At 35.4% G+C, this 16,790-nt stretch overlaps 2 protein-coding genes across 5 annotated transcripts in view; one reads left to right on the top strand and one right to left on the bottom strand.

The window, feature by feature from the left end:
- Positions 1–2,747: 2,747 nt before the first annotated feature.
- On the top strand, positions 2,748–3,656 carry ora5 (olfactory receptor class A related 5; the record flags this gene model as incomplete). Its single annotated transcript, XM_084105442.1, has 1 exon — positions 2,748–3,656. One exon carries the CDS (start codon positions 2,748–2,750, stop codon positions 3,654–3,656), a length of 909 nt encoding a protein of 302 aa, XP_083961568.1.
- A 2,077-nt stretch (positions 3,657–5,733) lies between these two features.
- The window catches only part of nup155 (nucleoporin 155), a 43,638-nt gene continuing 32,581 nt past the window's right edge, over positions 5,734–16,790 (bottom strand). For all 4 annotated transcript variants that reach the window (XM_084104033.1, XM_084104035.1, XM_084104034.1 and 1 more), the window contains 10 exons: positions 16,133–16,286; positions 15,253–15,357; positions 15,012–15,166; positions 14,169–14,298; positions 12,161–12,274; positions 10,422–10,542; positions 9,636–9,746; positions 7,841–7,977; positions 6,552–6,658; positions 5,734–6,480 (listed from right to left, as the gene is read on the bottom strand). In XM_084104033.1, coding sequence (XP_083960159.1) covers positions 6,342–6,480; positions 6,552–6,658; positions 7,841–7,977; positions 9,636–9,746; positions 10,422–10,542; positions 12,161–12,274; positions 14,169–14,298; positions 15,012–15,166; positions 15,253–15,357; positions 16,133–16,286 — 1,273 coding nt within the window. In that variant the 3' untranslated portion in view covers positions 5,734–6,341. The remainder of the gene's footprint in view (positions 6,481–6,551; positions 6,659–7,840; positions 7,978–9,635; positions 9,747–10,421; positions 10,543–12,160; positions 12,275–14,168; positions 14,299–15,011; positions 15,167–15,252; positions 15,358–16,132; positions 16,287–16,790) is intronic.

Raw genomic sequence — 16,790 nt, 5'->3', positions numbered from 1 at the left:
GATAATAAGAGACACATTCACATGTTGAAATATTTACATTTTATGTATTTTCAGTGCTCAAAAGGGGTGGGCGATATGGCAAAAATATAATATCACAATTTTTTTCAGAAAAATCACGATTCACGATTTTATCACGATTCTTTTTTTAATGTTGGTTTTACTATTTTGTGACTGAGCATTACAGCCAAACTAATGTCCATATTTTAAAAACAAAGCCTTAGGTAACAAAATATAAAATAAAAAAGAATAGCAGACAGGGGCGAAGATATTTTTTTGTCATTTTCTTTGTTATTAAATATTAAGATCAAAGATACACATTACTCATACACAACTTAATATACAAATTAAATAAACATTTGCTTTATGTTTTCAGCTACAGTAGGTGTATTTAACAGTAGCATTGAAGAAAGTAATTAAAATAACAAAAATAACAAATATGAAAATAAAACAAAACATAGACTTCACTGTATAAATTATACATTGATACTTATTAAAGCTACTATTAAAAATTATCAGTCAGGAGCAGTGAGTGATTTTCTCTTTGCATTTTGTTGTTTTTTAACATTAAAGGGATAGTTCTCCTAAAAATGCTATTTGTCATAAGTTACTCTCTCAAGTTGTTTTAAACTCGAATAAGTTTCTTTCTTTTGTTGAAAATAAAAGTTATTTGGAAGAATGTGGGTAACCAAACAGTTGATGTACCCCAGTGACTTCCATAGTATATTTTTCTCCTATGGAAGTCAATGGGGACCAGCTACTGTTTGGATAGCCACATTCTTCAAAATATTAATATTAGAAAAATATTAGAAAATATTAAAAGGAAATTAATACAGGTTTGGAATAACATTAGAGTGCGTAAATAATGAGAGAATTTTTATTTTGGGGTGAACTATCCCTTTAAGGAGAAGCGGCATCGTGTTTACTATTGCTACTGTCTCTTTAAGAGTTGCGCGCGACGCGTCTATTATACACGCATTTGACAAGCAGATTTTCTCTAAATTTTCTCAAGTTTGCGTTCACTTTAGACATAACCGACTTTGTTTATGTAAACCTTGTGTGTATTTGACAGTATTAGCACAATAAGACTCAAAGGATAACTTTGTCCAGTATCCAGGCGCTGGTAGACAGGCTTTTAGTGCATGTGAACTTCACATGTACGCGCTGAGAAACGCACACGTTAGAACAGCGCATCAGCACGCGAATTAAATGTTTAACCGACAAGGCATTAAAGCACATGCAAATTATGAACTTTTGTAAACTGCAGTGTCCCGTTCCGCAGCGTGTACGTCGCGTTGTTCAGGATGTTGGGACAGAGGCGCCAGAACAGCAACTGATAGAATGCACCACGATTCTACGATATTTCTTCAAAAGCAGATCATGGAGACATTTTAATCGTCCACGATCAAAAATCGTCATATCGCACACCCCAATGCCAAATTATTATAAATATAATGTAAATGTAATCTTGACCGACCTGTTCCCTTACTGGCGAACATGGCTGGGATTTTGCAGCAGCTTGCTGCGTCTGCATTCGTAGTTGCACACCAGCCTATCACATGCCAGGCTGATGGTCTGCACAGCGGCAGCCGGCAGGCCAGAACGACCGTCAGGCCACCGGGAAATGTCCCGGTGCTCCCGATGGCCAGTCCGCCCCTGGTTTGAACATTTTTTAATAGTTGTGTTTGAGTCGCTCAGTTGTCCTCAGTGTGAAAAGATGGATCTGAAAATCATAGTCACTGCTGGAAAGGGTTAAAATATGCAAAAGATGCTGGAAAACTGAAGAAATTTCAGGACCTGGAGGATTTTTCTGAAGAACGTTGGTCAGTTTAAAACAAGGGACTCGAGAACAACCAATCAGAAAAACAGTCGTGGATCATCTAGGGAATGACACACGGTATTAAGAATCAAGGGTTCATAAACTTTTGAACGGGGTCATTTTTAAAAATTTCAGCTGTTTTTTTTGTTTTTGTTTTTGTCATGTAAACATATTTTATGTAAAATATCATATTCAGGACAGCACTAAATAAAAAATAGCAATGCATTTTGTCTCCCTGTAGTCGATTTTATCCCTCAACTCATCTTTGATCACCAAAATGACATATTTAAATGTTTTTTCCTTGAAAAAAAATGTCTTCATGCCTTAAAATATCTTGAATGTAACTCGACACCCTTGCCTCATTTAGTATGCGCGGTTCTATGAATATGCAAATGAGCCCCGCCTCCACTCACTCACTCAGCTCAGAGATCCACTCATTGACGATCACACGTTGATCTGATTGGTTACAAGGTAGTTTGTGACGTCAGAAACACCAGCGATTTCAAAGCGTGTTTTTGAGACTCTTTGGTTCACTGCAGTTTTAAGGAGAAAATACTCAGCAATGGTGTCGACTTATGAACTTACACATGGTTTGTCTTAAAGCATATTAAAACACCACATAGACATATAAACTACATTAAAAGCTGGATTTCCACCACAGGGGGACTTTAACATTTTCTCAGATTCTGCAAGGGGTGTGTAAACTTTTGAGCACGACTGTAAGCTGAGCATCTTCCAGTTCACATGATCGTTTATATCTCATTAAAATAGTTATTTCGCCTGGTCTAATTTGTTAATCCCAGCACTCACACATCTCTCCTCCTCTCACATCTCAGCATTATGGGAGGAGATTTCAGTGATGTGATCTACCTTATAAAGTCAGATCTGTAAATGCAAAGCAAAAGCCAGACTTCAGGAGGAAAACTCTGAGATGGAGGTTCAAGACTGGGTCGAATCGTCTATACGAGCGTTTTTCTGCTTGACTGGAATCACAGGGAACTTCTGGCTGGGTTTGCGTTCCCTTCCCAAATCTCAACTGCGTCCCAACGATCTTCTCTTCATTAACCTGGCCGTGTCCAATCTCATCACGAACTGCCTGGTGGATCTGCCCGACACTTTGGCGCAGTTTGTGAACAACTGGTTCATGGGTAGAAACTACTGTGGCGTGCTTCAGTTTTCCTCCGATCTCTCCGAGACCAGCAGCATCTTCTCCACCATGTTCATTAGCTTGTACTGGCATCAGAAACTAGTGGGATCCACCAAACGTGGAGGAGGTCCGGTTCAGATGGACAATCTGAGACTCGTAACCGTTTTCCTCGCTGGGAGCTGGAGCGTGGCGTTGATGTTCAGCGTTCCCCACTTTTTCATCGCAGAACATGATGGGAATGAGAGTTTAGAAGTTTGTGAGGAACGTTTCCCAACGCTCGCGGAGAAACATGCGTATGACGCGCTGTATCTTCTTTTGGCGAACGTCGTTCCTCTTGTTGGGATCACGTACGCCAGTGTGCAGATCGTCCTTGTGTTGCTGCAGAGCCAGAAACGAGTTATGGATCTCTCTAAAGGAACAAATCCTCCAAATAATAACTCGGGAACACAAGCAATGGCCACTAAGGCTAAAGCAGTGAATAATAGCCAGGCGCGCGCGGCTAAAAGCGTGGTGGCGGTGGCCACGATCTTCATCATCTGCTGGCTCTCTCACCTCGTGCTGCGCATCTACAGCAGCTTCAGAATCTCAATCCTGGCTGTGAAGCTGACCAATTTTATAGGAGCATCTTACACTTGTTTCGTCCCGTACGTGTATCTGTACGGGGTGAAGAAACTCGACTGCTCCTGCTGGTAAGGACTGTTATGATGTTCTGTGCAACATAATAAAGGCAAATTGTCTGAAATGTTGTTGTATTCTGTCTTTTTCGTTTTTTTTTCTTTGCCTGTGTTAATGCTATACTGCATAAAATTGTGTGTATGTGTGTATTTTTATTGGAATTTTACTATTTCACGCCCATTTCCTTTAAAGGGGTGGTATAACGCCTTTTTCACAAGATGTAAAATAAGTCTGATGTCCCCAGAGTGTGTGTGTGAAGTTTTAGCTCAAAATACCCCACAGATATTTTTATATCGCATGTTAAAGTTGTCAGTTCTTGAGGGTGAGCAAAAACGACCTCGTTCTGTGTCTGTCCCTTTAAATGCAAATGAGCTGCTGCTCCCGGCACTGGGGGCGGAGCTTCAACAGCTTGCACTCACACAGACAACTTTAAAAAAAAAAAAATTTACAATCTTTTTACTTCAGCAATAATCATTAATAATATGTAATAAATTAATAATTAATAATTGGTCTCCTTTAAAATGAGACCAAACTTAAGTCTGTGCTCCCAAGCTTAATTTTTTTATGACAGTTTTTTGACACATTTTTGTCCACTATGGACCTTTATAACTTTTTGTAATTGATGCACACGTGTTAAATATCAAGGTTTGTACAGACACAGTAAAATGAAATTCCAGGATTTTCAAGGACTTTTCAAGCACTACTTTTTTGGTTTTCAAGGACAACAATCAGAGATCTCACTTATCAAACAATATCTTTATTATCTTTTATATGATAAAAAAGGTCAATAGATAAATAAATAAAAATAATACAGCAAAATGGTACAAAAAAAGTGCAGCACATGAAATGACTGCGGTAACTTTAACCATTAAAAGGATACTATGACAAAGAAATCCATTTCCTTATACAAACTGATTTTGAATATATATATATATTTATTGATCTGAAGATTGAAAGCTATATCATATACTTTAATTATGAGCAATTTCACACTCATAGCTATGCTAAATGCTCTATATCAATATCAGATGGTATAAAAAGATTGTTTTATCAATAAAATTAAACACCATTTTCTAATATAGCCTATTGTCTTCCAATAATTCAAGCACCTTTTCATAAATATGACTTTTTCCAAGGGTTTTCCAAGAGTTAAATTTCAAAAAGTCAAATTCAAGCACTTCAAGCACTTTGAAATATGCAAAATGTTTTATGAATAAAATGTTGATGATATATGAACCTCAGTAAAAACCTTCAGAATATAGATATAACTGTAAAGTTTGATGCGTGTAAAGCTGCTGAAGTGGAGGATATATTTTTTGCATATGAAATTTACAGATGCAAATAAATAAAAGTGCAATAAAATGTTTTCTTTCCACTAGTATGAATAAACACGTTATGAAAAGCATTTAAAATTGACCAGTGCATTGAAATAAAAATCGTTGCCTGTAGCTTAACGGCAAAAACATGTAGATAAAGTTTGAGTAATTAGTCGTGCATGTAAATACATCTGTTATTTCACATTTTTGTATGAAATGCATGTGTGAATTATAACTGCTGTATCATTTTTCCACCACCAAAGCAAAACACTGAAATGATTGTCCCTCCTGTGCTTTGCTAATTGCTGCCAGCAATCACTGCAATTATGTTCGCTATGCCACTTAAATTATAAATCTGCATATGAATGCAATTCTTGTCATGTTATTTTTGCTGTGACATCAGCATAAAAATCTGTTAAAGACAAAGGATAATACAAGACATCAAATTATAGTAAATATATTTACATTATACAAGTATATAAAATTAGCAAATTACAAATAACCGTTAATATATTGTTTATATGTATATAAATCGTTCATAATTTGCCATTTCAATTGTGTGTGTGTATATATATCATTTATATTATATTGATATATACATATCACACACAATCATTTGTATTTTAAATTATTTTTTAATTTATAACAATATCTCTATAAATATATATAATGTAAATTATTTATATATAGATTATGTAAATTACAAAGAATATAGTAAAATCTTTTAAATGCTCTCAGAAAAACAAACAATTTCTCAGAAAATGATAAATTTTACACAATTGTGATTTAAAACAAAACTTTTATTATTTCAAATCATTTGCAATAGATATTACACAAAACTAAATGGTGGTTGAAAACGATTCAGACTTTCATAAAAATTAGTAATTTTCATAAAACAGTCAAAAAACGCCCGAGAGCATGACGTTTCCATTCAGAGAAGACACTTAAAAGAAAACAGCATTGATGGGAAATCTGCCACAGATATGGTGAATATTATTATGGGCTTGCTTCATCCTCAGCGTTTATCCAGTCTGCACACGCAAGAAAAAAAGTGTTTCCGCACTCTCAGAAAGTGTTTAGCAATAGAAAACATCTAGAATAAGTGCCTCACGGGACAGTTTATAAACAAATACTGTACAGATACCAATGATTAACGATAAACACGAGAAGATTTACCCTCATATCTGGAATTCTCAGTACAAAAACTTCTGCAAACCAAAGAACACACACATCTGAAGTGTTTATTTTGGCCGTCCGCTGGGCATTTCCACGGCTGGATGAGTGAACATTATTCAGTGTCTGGCACAAAGGCAGCAGAAGAGCTGGTGTGATGAGACGTCCTCAAACTCTTACAAGCCCACTGTAAACACCGTGACCTTCCCCGTCCTCAATGGAGCTTCTCCAGCTTGGCCTGAAGGGATTTAAAGTTGCGTATGATGTCCTGCAGGGCCGCGTTTGGACTCAAGGACTGCAGCTCCACCAGATAACCACAGATGTTATCCAGACAGGCGTTAGTGAACCTCCGTCTGAGAGAGAGAGAGGGAGTGAGTGAAGGACGGGACGATGTGAAATGTAGAGAAGATCTGGAGATGTTTACCTGTCATAGGTGGGCACACGGCTGGGATCATCCACATATCCCGACAGGAGCACATGGATGCACTGCACCAGATGAAGAGGTTTCTTCAGGCGCTGCCAACACGGGTCCTGCAGAGACACACACAAATCATTGGCAATCACATAAATAAATAAATAAATAAATAAATAAATAAGACTATTTGAGTAAGATCCAAAAAAATCGGAAATATATTAAAACAAAACACATGAATAAATATACTTTGTAACTATAATATATAACTACTATATTTAAATAAATATATAACTACCATTAAGCAATCCTTAAAAGTATTATGGATTAATTACTAAATTATAAAAAATAAATATTTTTTAAAGTAAATAAATATACATCAAGCAATTTTTAAAAGGATTATGGAGTAATAAACAAATAAAAAAATCCAAAAAAATAAACAAATGAATAAGAAAGTAAATAAATATATAAATACCAATAAGCAATCGTTAAAAGTATAATGGATTAATTACTAAATAATAAAAAACAAAAATATATTTTTAAGTAAATAAATAAACAACTTCCGTTAAGCAATCCTTAATAGGATTATGGATTTATAAATAATAATAATAAAAAATACTGAAATAATAAATAAATAAATACATATTTTTTAAAAGTAAATAAATATACGTTAAGCAATTATGGAGTAATAAACAAATAAAAAAATCCTAAAATGAATAAATAAAAAAGTAAATAAATATATAACTACCATTAAGCAATCCTTAAAAGTATTATGGATTAATTACTAAATTATAAAAAATAAATATTTTTTAAAGTAAATAAATATATAACTACCAGTAAGCAATCGTTTAAAGTATAATGGATTAATTACTAAACAATAAAAAACCAAAATATATTTGAAAGTAAATAAATAAACAACTTCCGTTAAGCAATCCTTAATAGGATTATGGATTTATAAATAATAATAAAAAATACTGAAATAATAAATAAATATTTTTTAAAAGTAAATAAATATACGTTAAGCAATTATGGAGTAATAAACAAATAAAAAAATCCTAAAATGAATAAATAATAAAAAAGTAAATAAAAATATAACTACCATTAAGCAATCCTTAAAAGTATTATGGATTAATGAATAAATAATAATAAAAAATATTTATATTAATAAACAAATAAAAAACTAAAATGAAAATACTACCGGGTTTCTACTGATACAAAGCTTAATGCTAATCGGTGAAGTGTCCCTTTAATAGGATTATGGGAAAACAAAATGAGCTTGAGATGCTCAGTGGTTCTCGTACCCGTGTCTTGAAGAGCTGGTCGTAGACCTCCAGCAGTCGTGGAAGCTGGACGCCGATCTCCTGCATGGTGAAGGTGACGAAGCCCACGTCCCAGTTCAGCCGGCACACCTCCTGCTCCAGGAACTTCACCAGGAAATCTGAAGAGCACATCACACAGCGTTAGAAAGGTCACTGGAGCTTCACACACACACAGGTGATTAGGACTGGGGATCGTTCAACAGTTCTCCACACCGATACATGACTTCAATACCGCTTCCTGAACGATACTTTTATCCATACCAATTTTATGAACAGAAAATGTTATATCAGAGGCGGTAACATCACTGTGAAGAGGGAAAAACAAGAGAGCTAAACTGCTAATGCAGCCGACCTGAAGGATAAGCACACTTTACAAGATGCCTAGTGTAATCTGAGTCAATTCAGTTTGTCCCGTTTAAATTTTTCAGGATTCAATATTTGTTTTTCCCCGTTTAAATTTTTCTGCATTCCGTTTTTCCTGTTTTATTTTTTCAGGATTTAAAATTTGTTTTTCTCCGTTTAAATTTTTCTGCATTCCGTTTTTCCTGTTTTATTTTTTCAGGATTTAAAATTTGTTTTTCTCCGTTTAAATTTTTCAGGATTCAATATTTGTTTTTCCCTGTTTAAATTATTCTGGATTCCGTTTTTCCCGGGGTTTTTTTTTCAGGATTTAAAATGTTTTTTTCCCCCATTTTAATTTTTCAGGATTCCGTTTTTCCCGTTTTAATTTTTCAGGATTCCGTTTTTCCTCTTTTAATTTTTCAGGATTCAATATTTGTTTTTCCCTGTTTAAATTATTCTGGATTCTGTTTTTCCCGTTTTATTTTTTCAGGATTTAAAATTTGTTTTTTTCCCCCCCGTTTTAATTTTTCAGGATTCCGTTTTGCCCGTTTGAATTTTTCAGGATTCAATATTTGTTTTTCCCCGTTTAAATTTTTCAGGATTCAATATTTGTTTTTCCCCGTTTAAATTTTTCAGGATTTAAAATTTGTTTTTGTTTTTTCCCCGTTTAAATTTTTCTGCATTCCATTTTTCCTGTTTTATTTTTTCAGGATTCAATATTTGTTTTTCCGCGTTTTAATTTTTCTGGGTGGTTAAATTAAATTTTATTAATCAAAAACCATGTGTAATTAATTGAAATCATGAAACTTGTTCAATTTAACAGCAATTTATTAACAGTTATTAACAAAAATTCCATTCTTAATGTTTTTTTTTCCTTCCAAATTCCATTTTATTTTTACCAACCTTTTTATTTAGTCTATATTCCATTTTAATGGTTTAATCAAAAACATATCTAATTAATTGAATTCATAAAAACAATGTAACTTATTAATTTGTACACAATAATAGGGCCCTATGAAACTTTTTTTAATTTTTTTTTTCTGCGTTGTGTATTTTATTTTTTCTGGTAATCAAATGAAGGCATAAACATTAATGTATCTTTTATTCAAATGAAAATTAATTTTTTGGCAAACAAGTGATACACAACAATTTTACTGTTAAAATTATATCACAGAAGAATTTTTTTTTAATAATAACTGTATTATTATTATTAGTAGTAGTAGTATTACATTAAAATATACATTATAATGTACAAGAGTAATATATTTCTATCACAATTTGTTTTAAGTTAAACTTTTATTTTGACGGGTTGCTGTGTAGAGCTTCTTCTGTGATGATAGTTTCTCTCAAATTTAATGTTGTCAAAGTGAGAATCAGTCTTGACCTCGATACCCAGGCCTGAAGTCGACCTCAGAACTGATCGGGGAAACGGTACCTAATGGAAAGTATCGTGGCGTTCCAGCGTACGACTTTCCCAGTGACACGAGCTTCAGGCTCAGCGCTCTCATCCGGTCCGCTGGGCTCATGGCCACACTGTCACTCAGCTCTGAAACACACAAGCAGCCGTCACACACACACACACATCCACGACACTTAAACACGACCGAACTGGAGAGGTTTTACCAAAGCCACTAGATGACCAGCATGCAATCTTCAGCCAAAAAAAGTGTAAGGCCGTGTGTCCACCAAAGCGTTTTTTCATGCGGCTGGTTTTGCGCTGCGGGTTTTCTTCACGCTGAAACGCTCAGCGTTTTTTACAGGTCGCCGAGAGTTGAAGAATGTTCAACTTTGGGTAAAACGCAACACTGTCACTTTTTACCCAACTGTCCAATCACAGTGGAGGAGGGGGCGGGACTAATTCCACACCGACCAACCGCCACATTCTGCCTGTACAACATCAACAAGCAGAATAATGGAACAAAATCATTTAAACAAGAGCCAGAGAAAATACGTTACATTGTATCGACATTTTATATAGAATCAACACAGAAACAAAATATGTGTGAAATGAGATACTAGTAACACTTTCACGGTTATTCCGTATCATAACAAGCAAAGCGTCTCAACTGGAAAAAAAATACTGCGCTAAAAATAAACGCTCTCAAGCGCCCACAGCTAGGCGTTTAGCAGAGTGCCTAGCGTTTGGCTAAACGCTTCAGCGGACACACGGCCTAAGAGATCGATGGATATCTCCCTAAAATAAGACAGTCTGTGGTTTTACCCTTCTCAATGATCTCCTGCCACAGCGAGTGCACCAGGATCGGATCCGAATGTCCTGCACAGTGAATTATAGCCAGCTTACACTCCGACAACCGGAAATGATCCGCAAACTCGCCGTACAGCTTCAGAGAGGGAAACAACAGAGGAAATGTTAGCGGTGCAATGGATCACAAAATACACAGTTCGAATCATTCACGGGTTTTGAGCCACAGATCGATTTGCTTTTCATTTATTACTTAAAGCTCACCTGAAGTTCTTCATTACCACATCAAAAACTACTAGCCTAACTGATAACATTATTCTGTACAAACATTATTAAATACAAGTGAACAGTCAGTAATAAAATAAGAACAAACACACAAATTACAAGCAGAGATGAATACTAAATAACAAAGTTAGTCTAGCAGTAATATTCAGGTGCAGAAATGAATAATTAAGCCTAAATGTAAAATAACACTGTTCACTGTAGAAATTAAATATAGGTTCATCTTTGCTAAAGCTGTATTTTGTTGTTTTATTAACATTAATGACAGACGACAGCGGGAATATTAGGCTACTGTCACTTTAAGAGCGAATGAACTGACACACATCCGGTTTCTTCCTCCACTGTTCACTCATGACAGAACCGAGAGAATACTCCCTGAGATATTGAGGGTATTTAGACATCATTGTGTGTGTGTGTGTGTGTGTGTGTGTCTGTTCAAGAGCAAGGAAACGCGAATGAGGAATCAATTCTGTGTTTGAGCTCAATCTGAAACACACACACTCTCTCTCTCGCTCTCTGTGTGTGTGTACGGTTGTGCGCACAGATAACGTGCAAGTCCCGAGTTTCGCCTCTTCTTCTGCGTTTAAAATTGTTTGAATGTGTAAACTGGCAAGACAAAACACGTCCAAATGATACATTTTCCCTCTATAGCCCTCTTCGGACGGGATTAGTTTAAAAAGGGTAGATGGAGTGATGTAACTTAACCACAGGACGTCTGTAATAATAATGGCCAATTCGCACGGGATAAGAAATCTAGCATAAGTGGAGGGATCACTCGATTTAAGCACCGGCGTCACCTCCCTGTCATCATGTGCGTATTACGTTGCTTCCTGATATCACGTGAACAAACACTTTTAATTTTATTAATTAAATTGAGATTGGATTGTGTTGGTAATAGGCTCTCATCTAACGCTAAAAGATGTTTCGTGCCTCTAACAAATGCTTTTTTTTATCTGAATGGTGTGTGTGAAACACTTGAGTTTTGCCACAGACTCGTCCCAGCGTCTAGAACACAACTGATGCTTCTTCAAGCGTCTCCATACTTGAAAAACCCGCAGAAAACTACTTTTAAACAGATTATGGAACATTTACGTACATATTTACAGCGGGTCTATTCGCACGGGATTAGTATTACCTAAGAGATTTTTCCGGACCTTTTTACTGAAGGTAAAAGTCGCCGTAATCTTTACTGACATTGTCCATAATGATCACTGAGATGCACATTCGGACGGGACTAAAATCTAGCTCTGGTAAAAATTACTTTATCCCTCCTCTCCATGTTAAACTAGTCCCATCCAAATAGGGCTTATGATGGTTAAATTTAGCAGTTAATCCGCGAATCCCATGCGTGCCGAACTGTGGGACCCGATCCGTACGGATCACGGATCAATTGCGATCCGTTGCACGCCTAGGAAATGTTCATACAACACAACAGAAGCTCACACTGGCTGAACTGAACTGTCTTCCATGCTTACCTTGGTAATGTCCATGAGCTCAGAGTCGAGCTGTGTCATGGCTCCCTGCACTGAGGGATGCTGGGAATACTGTCTGCGCAGGGACTCCTGGATCTGCACCTGAATCCGCACCACCTGAGGAACAAAGCAGCATTACGGCTCTCTGCAGGATTCATGACGGAGCATTAAAGAGTTTTAAGGCCTTTAAAAGACACTCGACACCATTGCTGAGTATTTTCCCCTTAAAACTGCAGTGAACCAAAGACAGTCTCAAAAACACGCTTTGAAATCGCTGGTGTTTCTGACGTCACAAACTACCTTGTAACCAATCAGATCAACGTGTGATCGTCAACCAGTGGATCTCTGAGCTGAGCGAGTGAGTGGAGGCGGGGCTCATTTGCATATTCATAGAATCACGCATACTAAATGAGGCGAGGGTGTCGAGTTACATTCAAGATATTATAAGACATGACTATTTTTTTTTCAAGGAAAAAACTTTTAAATATGTCATTTTGGTGATCAAAGATGAGTTTTAAGGGATAAAATGATTGACTAAAGGGGACTTTAATTCCTATGGAAGCAGTAGGTGTGTACTTTTTGGCTTTATTTTTGTTAAATAAATAATGACAGTATAATATGTCATGTGGTGTTGTTCATTTGAGGTTGTATATACCTAATTTTAAGACCTGCTAACGACCAGATGATTTTTTATTATGTCCTGATAAATAAAACCAAAGAATTCAATAGTGTCCATTATTTTTCACATGACTGTATACTGTATATATATATATATATATCAATCATTGTAAATAGTGTGTGCTAGGATTGGACAAACAAAGTTATGCATGTAGAAGGATGACATTTATGACAAATGAGTCATCCATCATTCCTCTTCAACTTTAAACAAACAAAGCTACAGGAAGTGCTGGACACACCCTTAGTGCAATGCAAAGTTGTGTTTGTGCTTTTTAAATAGTGACGTGGACAGATCTAGAACAGGTCTGGCTCCATAGCTCAGTGGTTAGAGCACTGGTCTTGTAAACCAGGGGTCGCGAGTTCGATCCTCGCTGGGGCCTGGGAATCAATTTTGCACAAGTATCAAAAACAAATTTATACAACTTTTAACTAATAGAAATATTTAATAGAAATATTTTATTTGATTCAGTATAGAATTGATTACACATACATGTTTTGGACTATGTGGTTGAGAAAATGACTGAATTTTAATTTTTGGATGAGCTATACCTTTAATGTGTTTTTTTTAATAATATGTAAATTAGATCCCCCCCCCCCCCCCAATGAAATTATACACTAAATAAGAAACTAAAACTGCCAGTAGCTGGCGGTAAATGTCTAAACCCTCTGGTACAAAACTTTTTTTAACAAATTGTTTACTTTATTGGAATGGTACGAAACTTGGTAAAGGTTTTGGCACTTGCTGTGTGGACAAATTCTGTCATTTTTGACTGCCAGTTGGGCAAAAAATTGGGTAAAACAGACAATATTCTGTCTTAAATAAGACTATATTAACATTTTATTGGTTAAACATTTATATAAAATCAATATCACATTTGCACTCGTATGATATTACGCTAATTACTCGTGTGATATTGCTTAACTATATCATATGATGCAAATATGAGACAAACTCGTACGGGGTATTTTTGCCTCAATATCTTGAATTTTAGGGTCATTCTTACTGTATTCTATAGGCTTCATCACAGTGAGTTGTTGCTCTGCTTCATGTTCGTCACCAATCAACTGTATGAAATGTCAGATGATCTACGTAGATCTGTGGCAAGTGCTTAAAATGCATTTAACGTGTTATTTTTTACCGGGATTAATTAATCTAATTAACGTGTTAAATCAACAGCCCTTATTAATTAATCATATTGATATTGTGCAGCCCTTCAAAAACCCTGGAGCTTTAAAAAAAAATAATCTCATTTTAAATTTAACCATAAATGTCGCAATTAAGATTCCACAAATGGCTCATTCAGGTCCTCAGCAGCTGCTTGTGTGTCATTACCTCCATCTTCTCCTCCAGCTCATGCAGAAACTCTCCATCGGCTCCCAGTGAAGACGCGCAGGACGAGCTCTTGGCCGAGAGAATGGCCCTCGAGATGTACTCCAAACGCTGCTTCAGGGAGATCTCAGTGCTGCACGCACACAAAACCAACATTAACCACTCAAGCTCATTTGACACCACCAGATTGAGGCAAATTGAACCTTTATGGGTTCATATAAATGTAAAAAAACAAGAATACCAAAAAAAGAAACATTAAGTTATGCTTGAAAAGGCAAAATTATCGTTAACTTCAAAAGTAACAAAAGAATTGTTCATGGAATTGTTAAGAAACCAAAGTGGAATTAAGGTTCACAGATAATTTAATTTTAATTTAAATAAAACCACTGATTTAAATCAATAAAAATCGAACTATTTCACTAAATAAATGTAAATAATCAACTAAAATAAAATGAAAAACTGGAATGAATCAAATAAACAAAGAAATAAAAGAAAACAATATTTAAGTAAAAACAACTAAAAACAAATAAAAATAACAAAAATAAAATGCATACATAGATAAACATAGAAAAACCTAAAATAACTAAAGTAAATAAAACTAAAAACTAATTAAAAAAGTCGATAAACAAACAAATTTTATAAATATAAAAGAATGCACGATAAACAAAAATAAAATAAAATTGCAAATAAGCTAAATAATAAATATGTGCACTAAAAACTAAAGAAAAATACCAAAATGAATAAATTAACTAAATAAAACTGTGTGTGATTCCTTTCCCACAAATGTTTAATAAATGTAAATGAAGAGTGATATGAACCAATAAGATTTCAGTGGGCGGGGCTAACCTGTGCATGTCTGCCAGTCGCGCCAGCACGTGCGCCGCTTTGCCAAAGCTTCGGTTCTTCTCGTAGTATCGCCACAGAAGGTCCATGTTACGCACTTTACTCTGGTCCTGTTTGATCATGTGCATCAGATGATCCTCGAGGTACGGCGAATTCACCTGGACCGGAGCAGAACGGGTCCTTAACACTCAGAGCAAAGACACCTTAATCTATGTTGCAAAACTCGGCATCATTTTTGTCATACCTCCAGAAGTTTGTCGGTAAGATCGGCCTGAATGAGCCAGTTATAGAGAGCGATGTGGAAGAGCTCGTCTTGAGATCTCTGAGCGAGACCCAGCATCTGCTCAAACTGTGTGAGGAATCAGTGCCGTTACTGTTCATTCATCTAACCATTACAAATCCTGTTTTCACTGAAATGAGGCTGGAAATAAAATAAAACAAATACTAGGGGAAAAACGTAAACGAAAATTAAAAATGTTGCCGTGGCAAAAAAGTGAAATAAAATCAAAGTTGAAAATCAAAGTCAAATGATTATTTAGTTTAATTTGTTTTACTAAGTCTGTTTGTTAGTTTTAGTACACATTTACTTTGTTTGTTTTTTTATTTATTTTTTTACATTTCATTTAAATAAAAAATAAATAGATATACATTACAAATAAAATCACTAACGCAACTAAAGTAAATAAAATAAGTAAAAAACTAAAATAAATAAACTGAATTAAAAATAAATAAATGAAAAGCAAAAACTAAAATTTGAAATTAAATGAAAGACAAAAATATATAAACCGAAGACCTAAAAAAAAGATTATTTTTTTTTATTTCGTTTCAGTTTAAGTTAACTATAATAACCTTGGTACTAAATTGCTAAAACAAAAATTAGAAATATAAAATAAAAACTGCAATAAAAAATATTCTAGTTTCTAAAAACGAAATTAAGGCTAAATAGAAAAAAAACAAACAAAAAAAAACATTTGCACATGTCAAAATTACTAAAACTTTTTTTTTTTAAAAAGAGCGCAAAAATATAAAAATAAAAGCTAATTCAAAAAATTAACAAGTACTTCCATTGGAAAATTAAAATAACTGCATCAAACTGAAGTTCTAGCAGGTGGCATGTAACTCACATGGGCGGCAGCGTCCTCATTGCTCAGCATGTTGGGGTCAGAGGTCATGACGGGCGGCCCAGGTTGTTTAGGCACGCTGGGAGACTGAGGGGCCGCTTTACTCTGGTTCACCAACTCCTGCATGGTGTCCGTGATGCATTTATAACAGGACAGTCTGGACAAAAATTTAATAAATGGTTTTAATTATTTATTTATGAGCGGATTCAAACCTGCAACTCCCACCTGAGCACCTTAGGATCCTATATGATGAGTAGGGCTGTATATTCGAATGCAAAAAACGTGCATTTGAGTTTTTGGTGTCAAGAGGCGCACGAGACATGATGATGACGTAACTGACGCGGTTTATGTTTGTTAGCTTATCCAACATACAGCGCTGCGGCTGCGTTGCTAATTAAAAAAAATAGCGGGAAAAGGCCTGCTGATGAAAACCCTCTCAGATCGTGGGAAAAATCATGCAACGACACGCTTGACCAAACCTGCACATCGGTCAGAGCTGAGCGTGTGTTTTCATCAGCTGGAAACACTGTCAACAGAAAGCGCTCATCACTCAGATCAAGATGAGCGTCTGGGGTTTTTGATGAACTATATGTAGATGTAGTGAGTAGAAGTGAGTGTTTCTGAATGCCAGTTTGCTATTTAGTGTTCATGTAGTTCATTA

Source organism: Abramis brama (assembly GCF_963993115.1).
Source record: "Abramis brama genome assembly, chromosome: 25".
Lineage (NCBI taxonomy): Eukaryota > Metazoa > Chordata > Actinopteri > Cypriniformes > Leuciscidae > Abramis > Abramis brama.
This window is presented reverse-complemented; position numbering and strand designations above follow the sequence as displayed.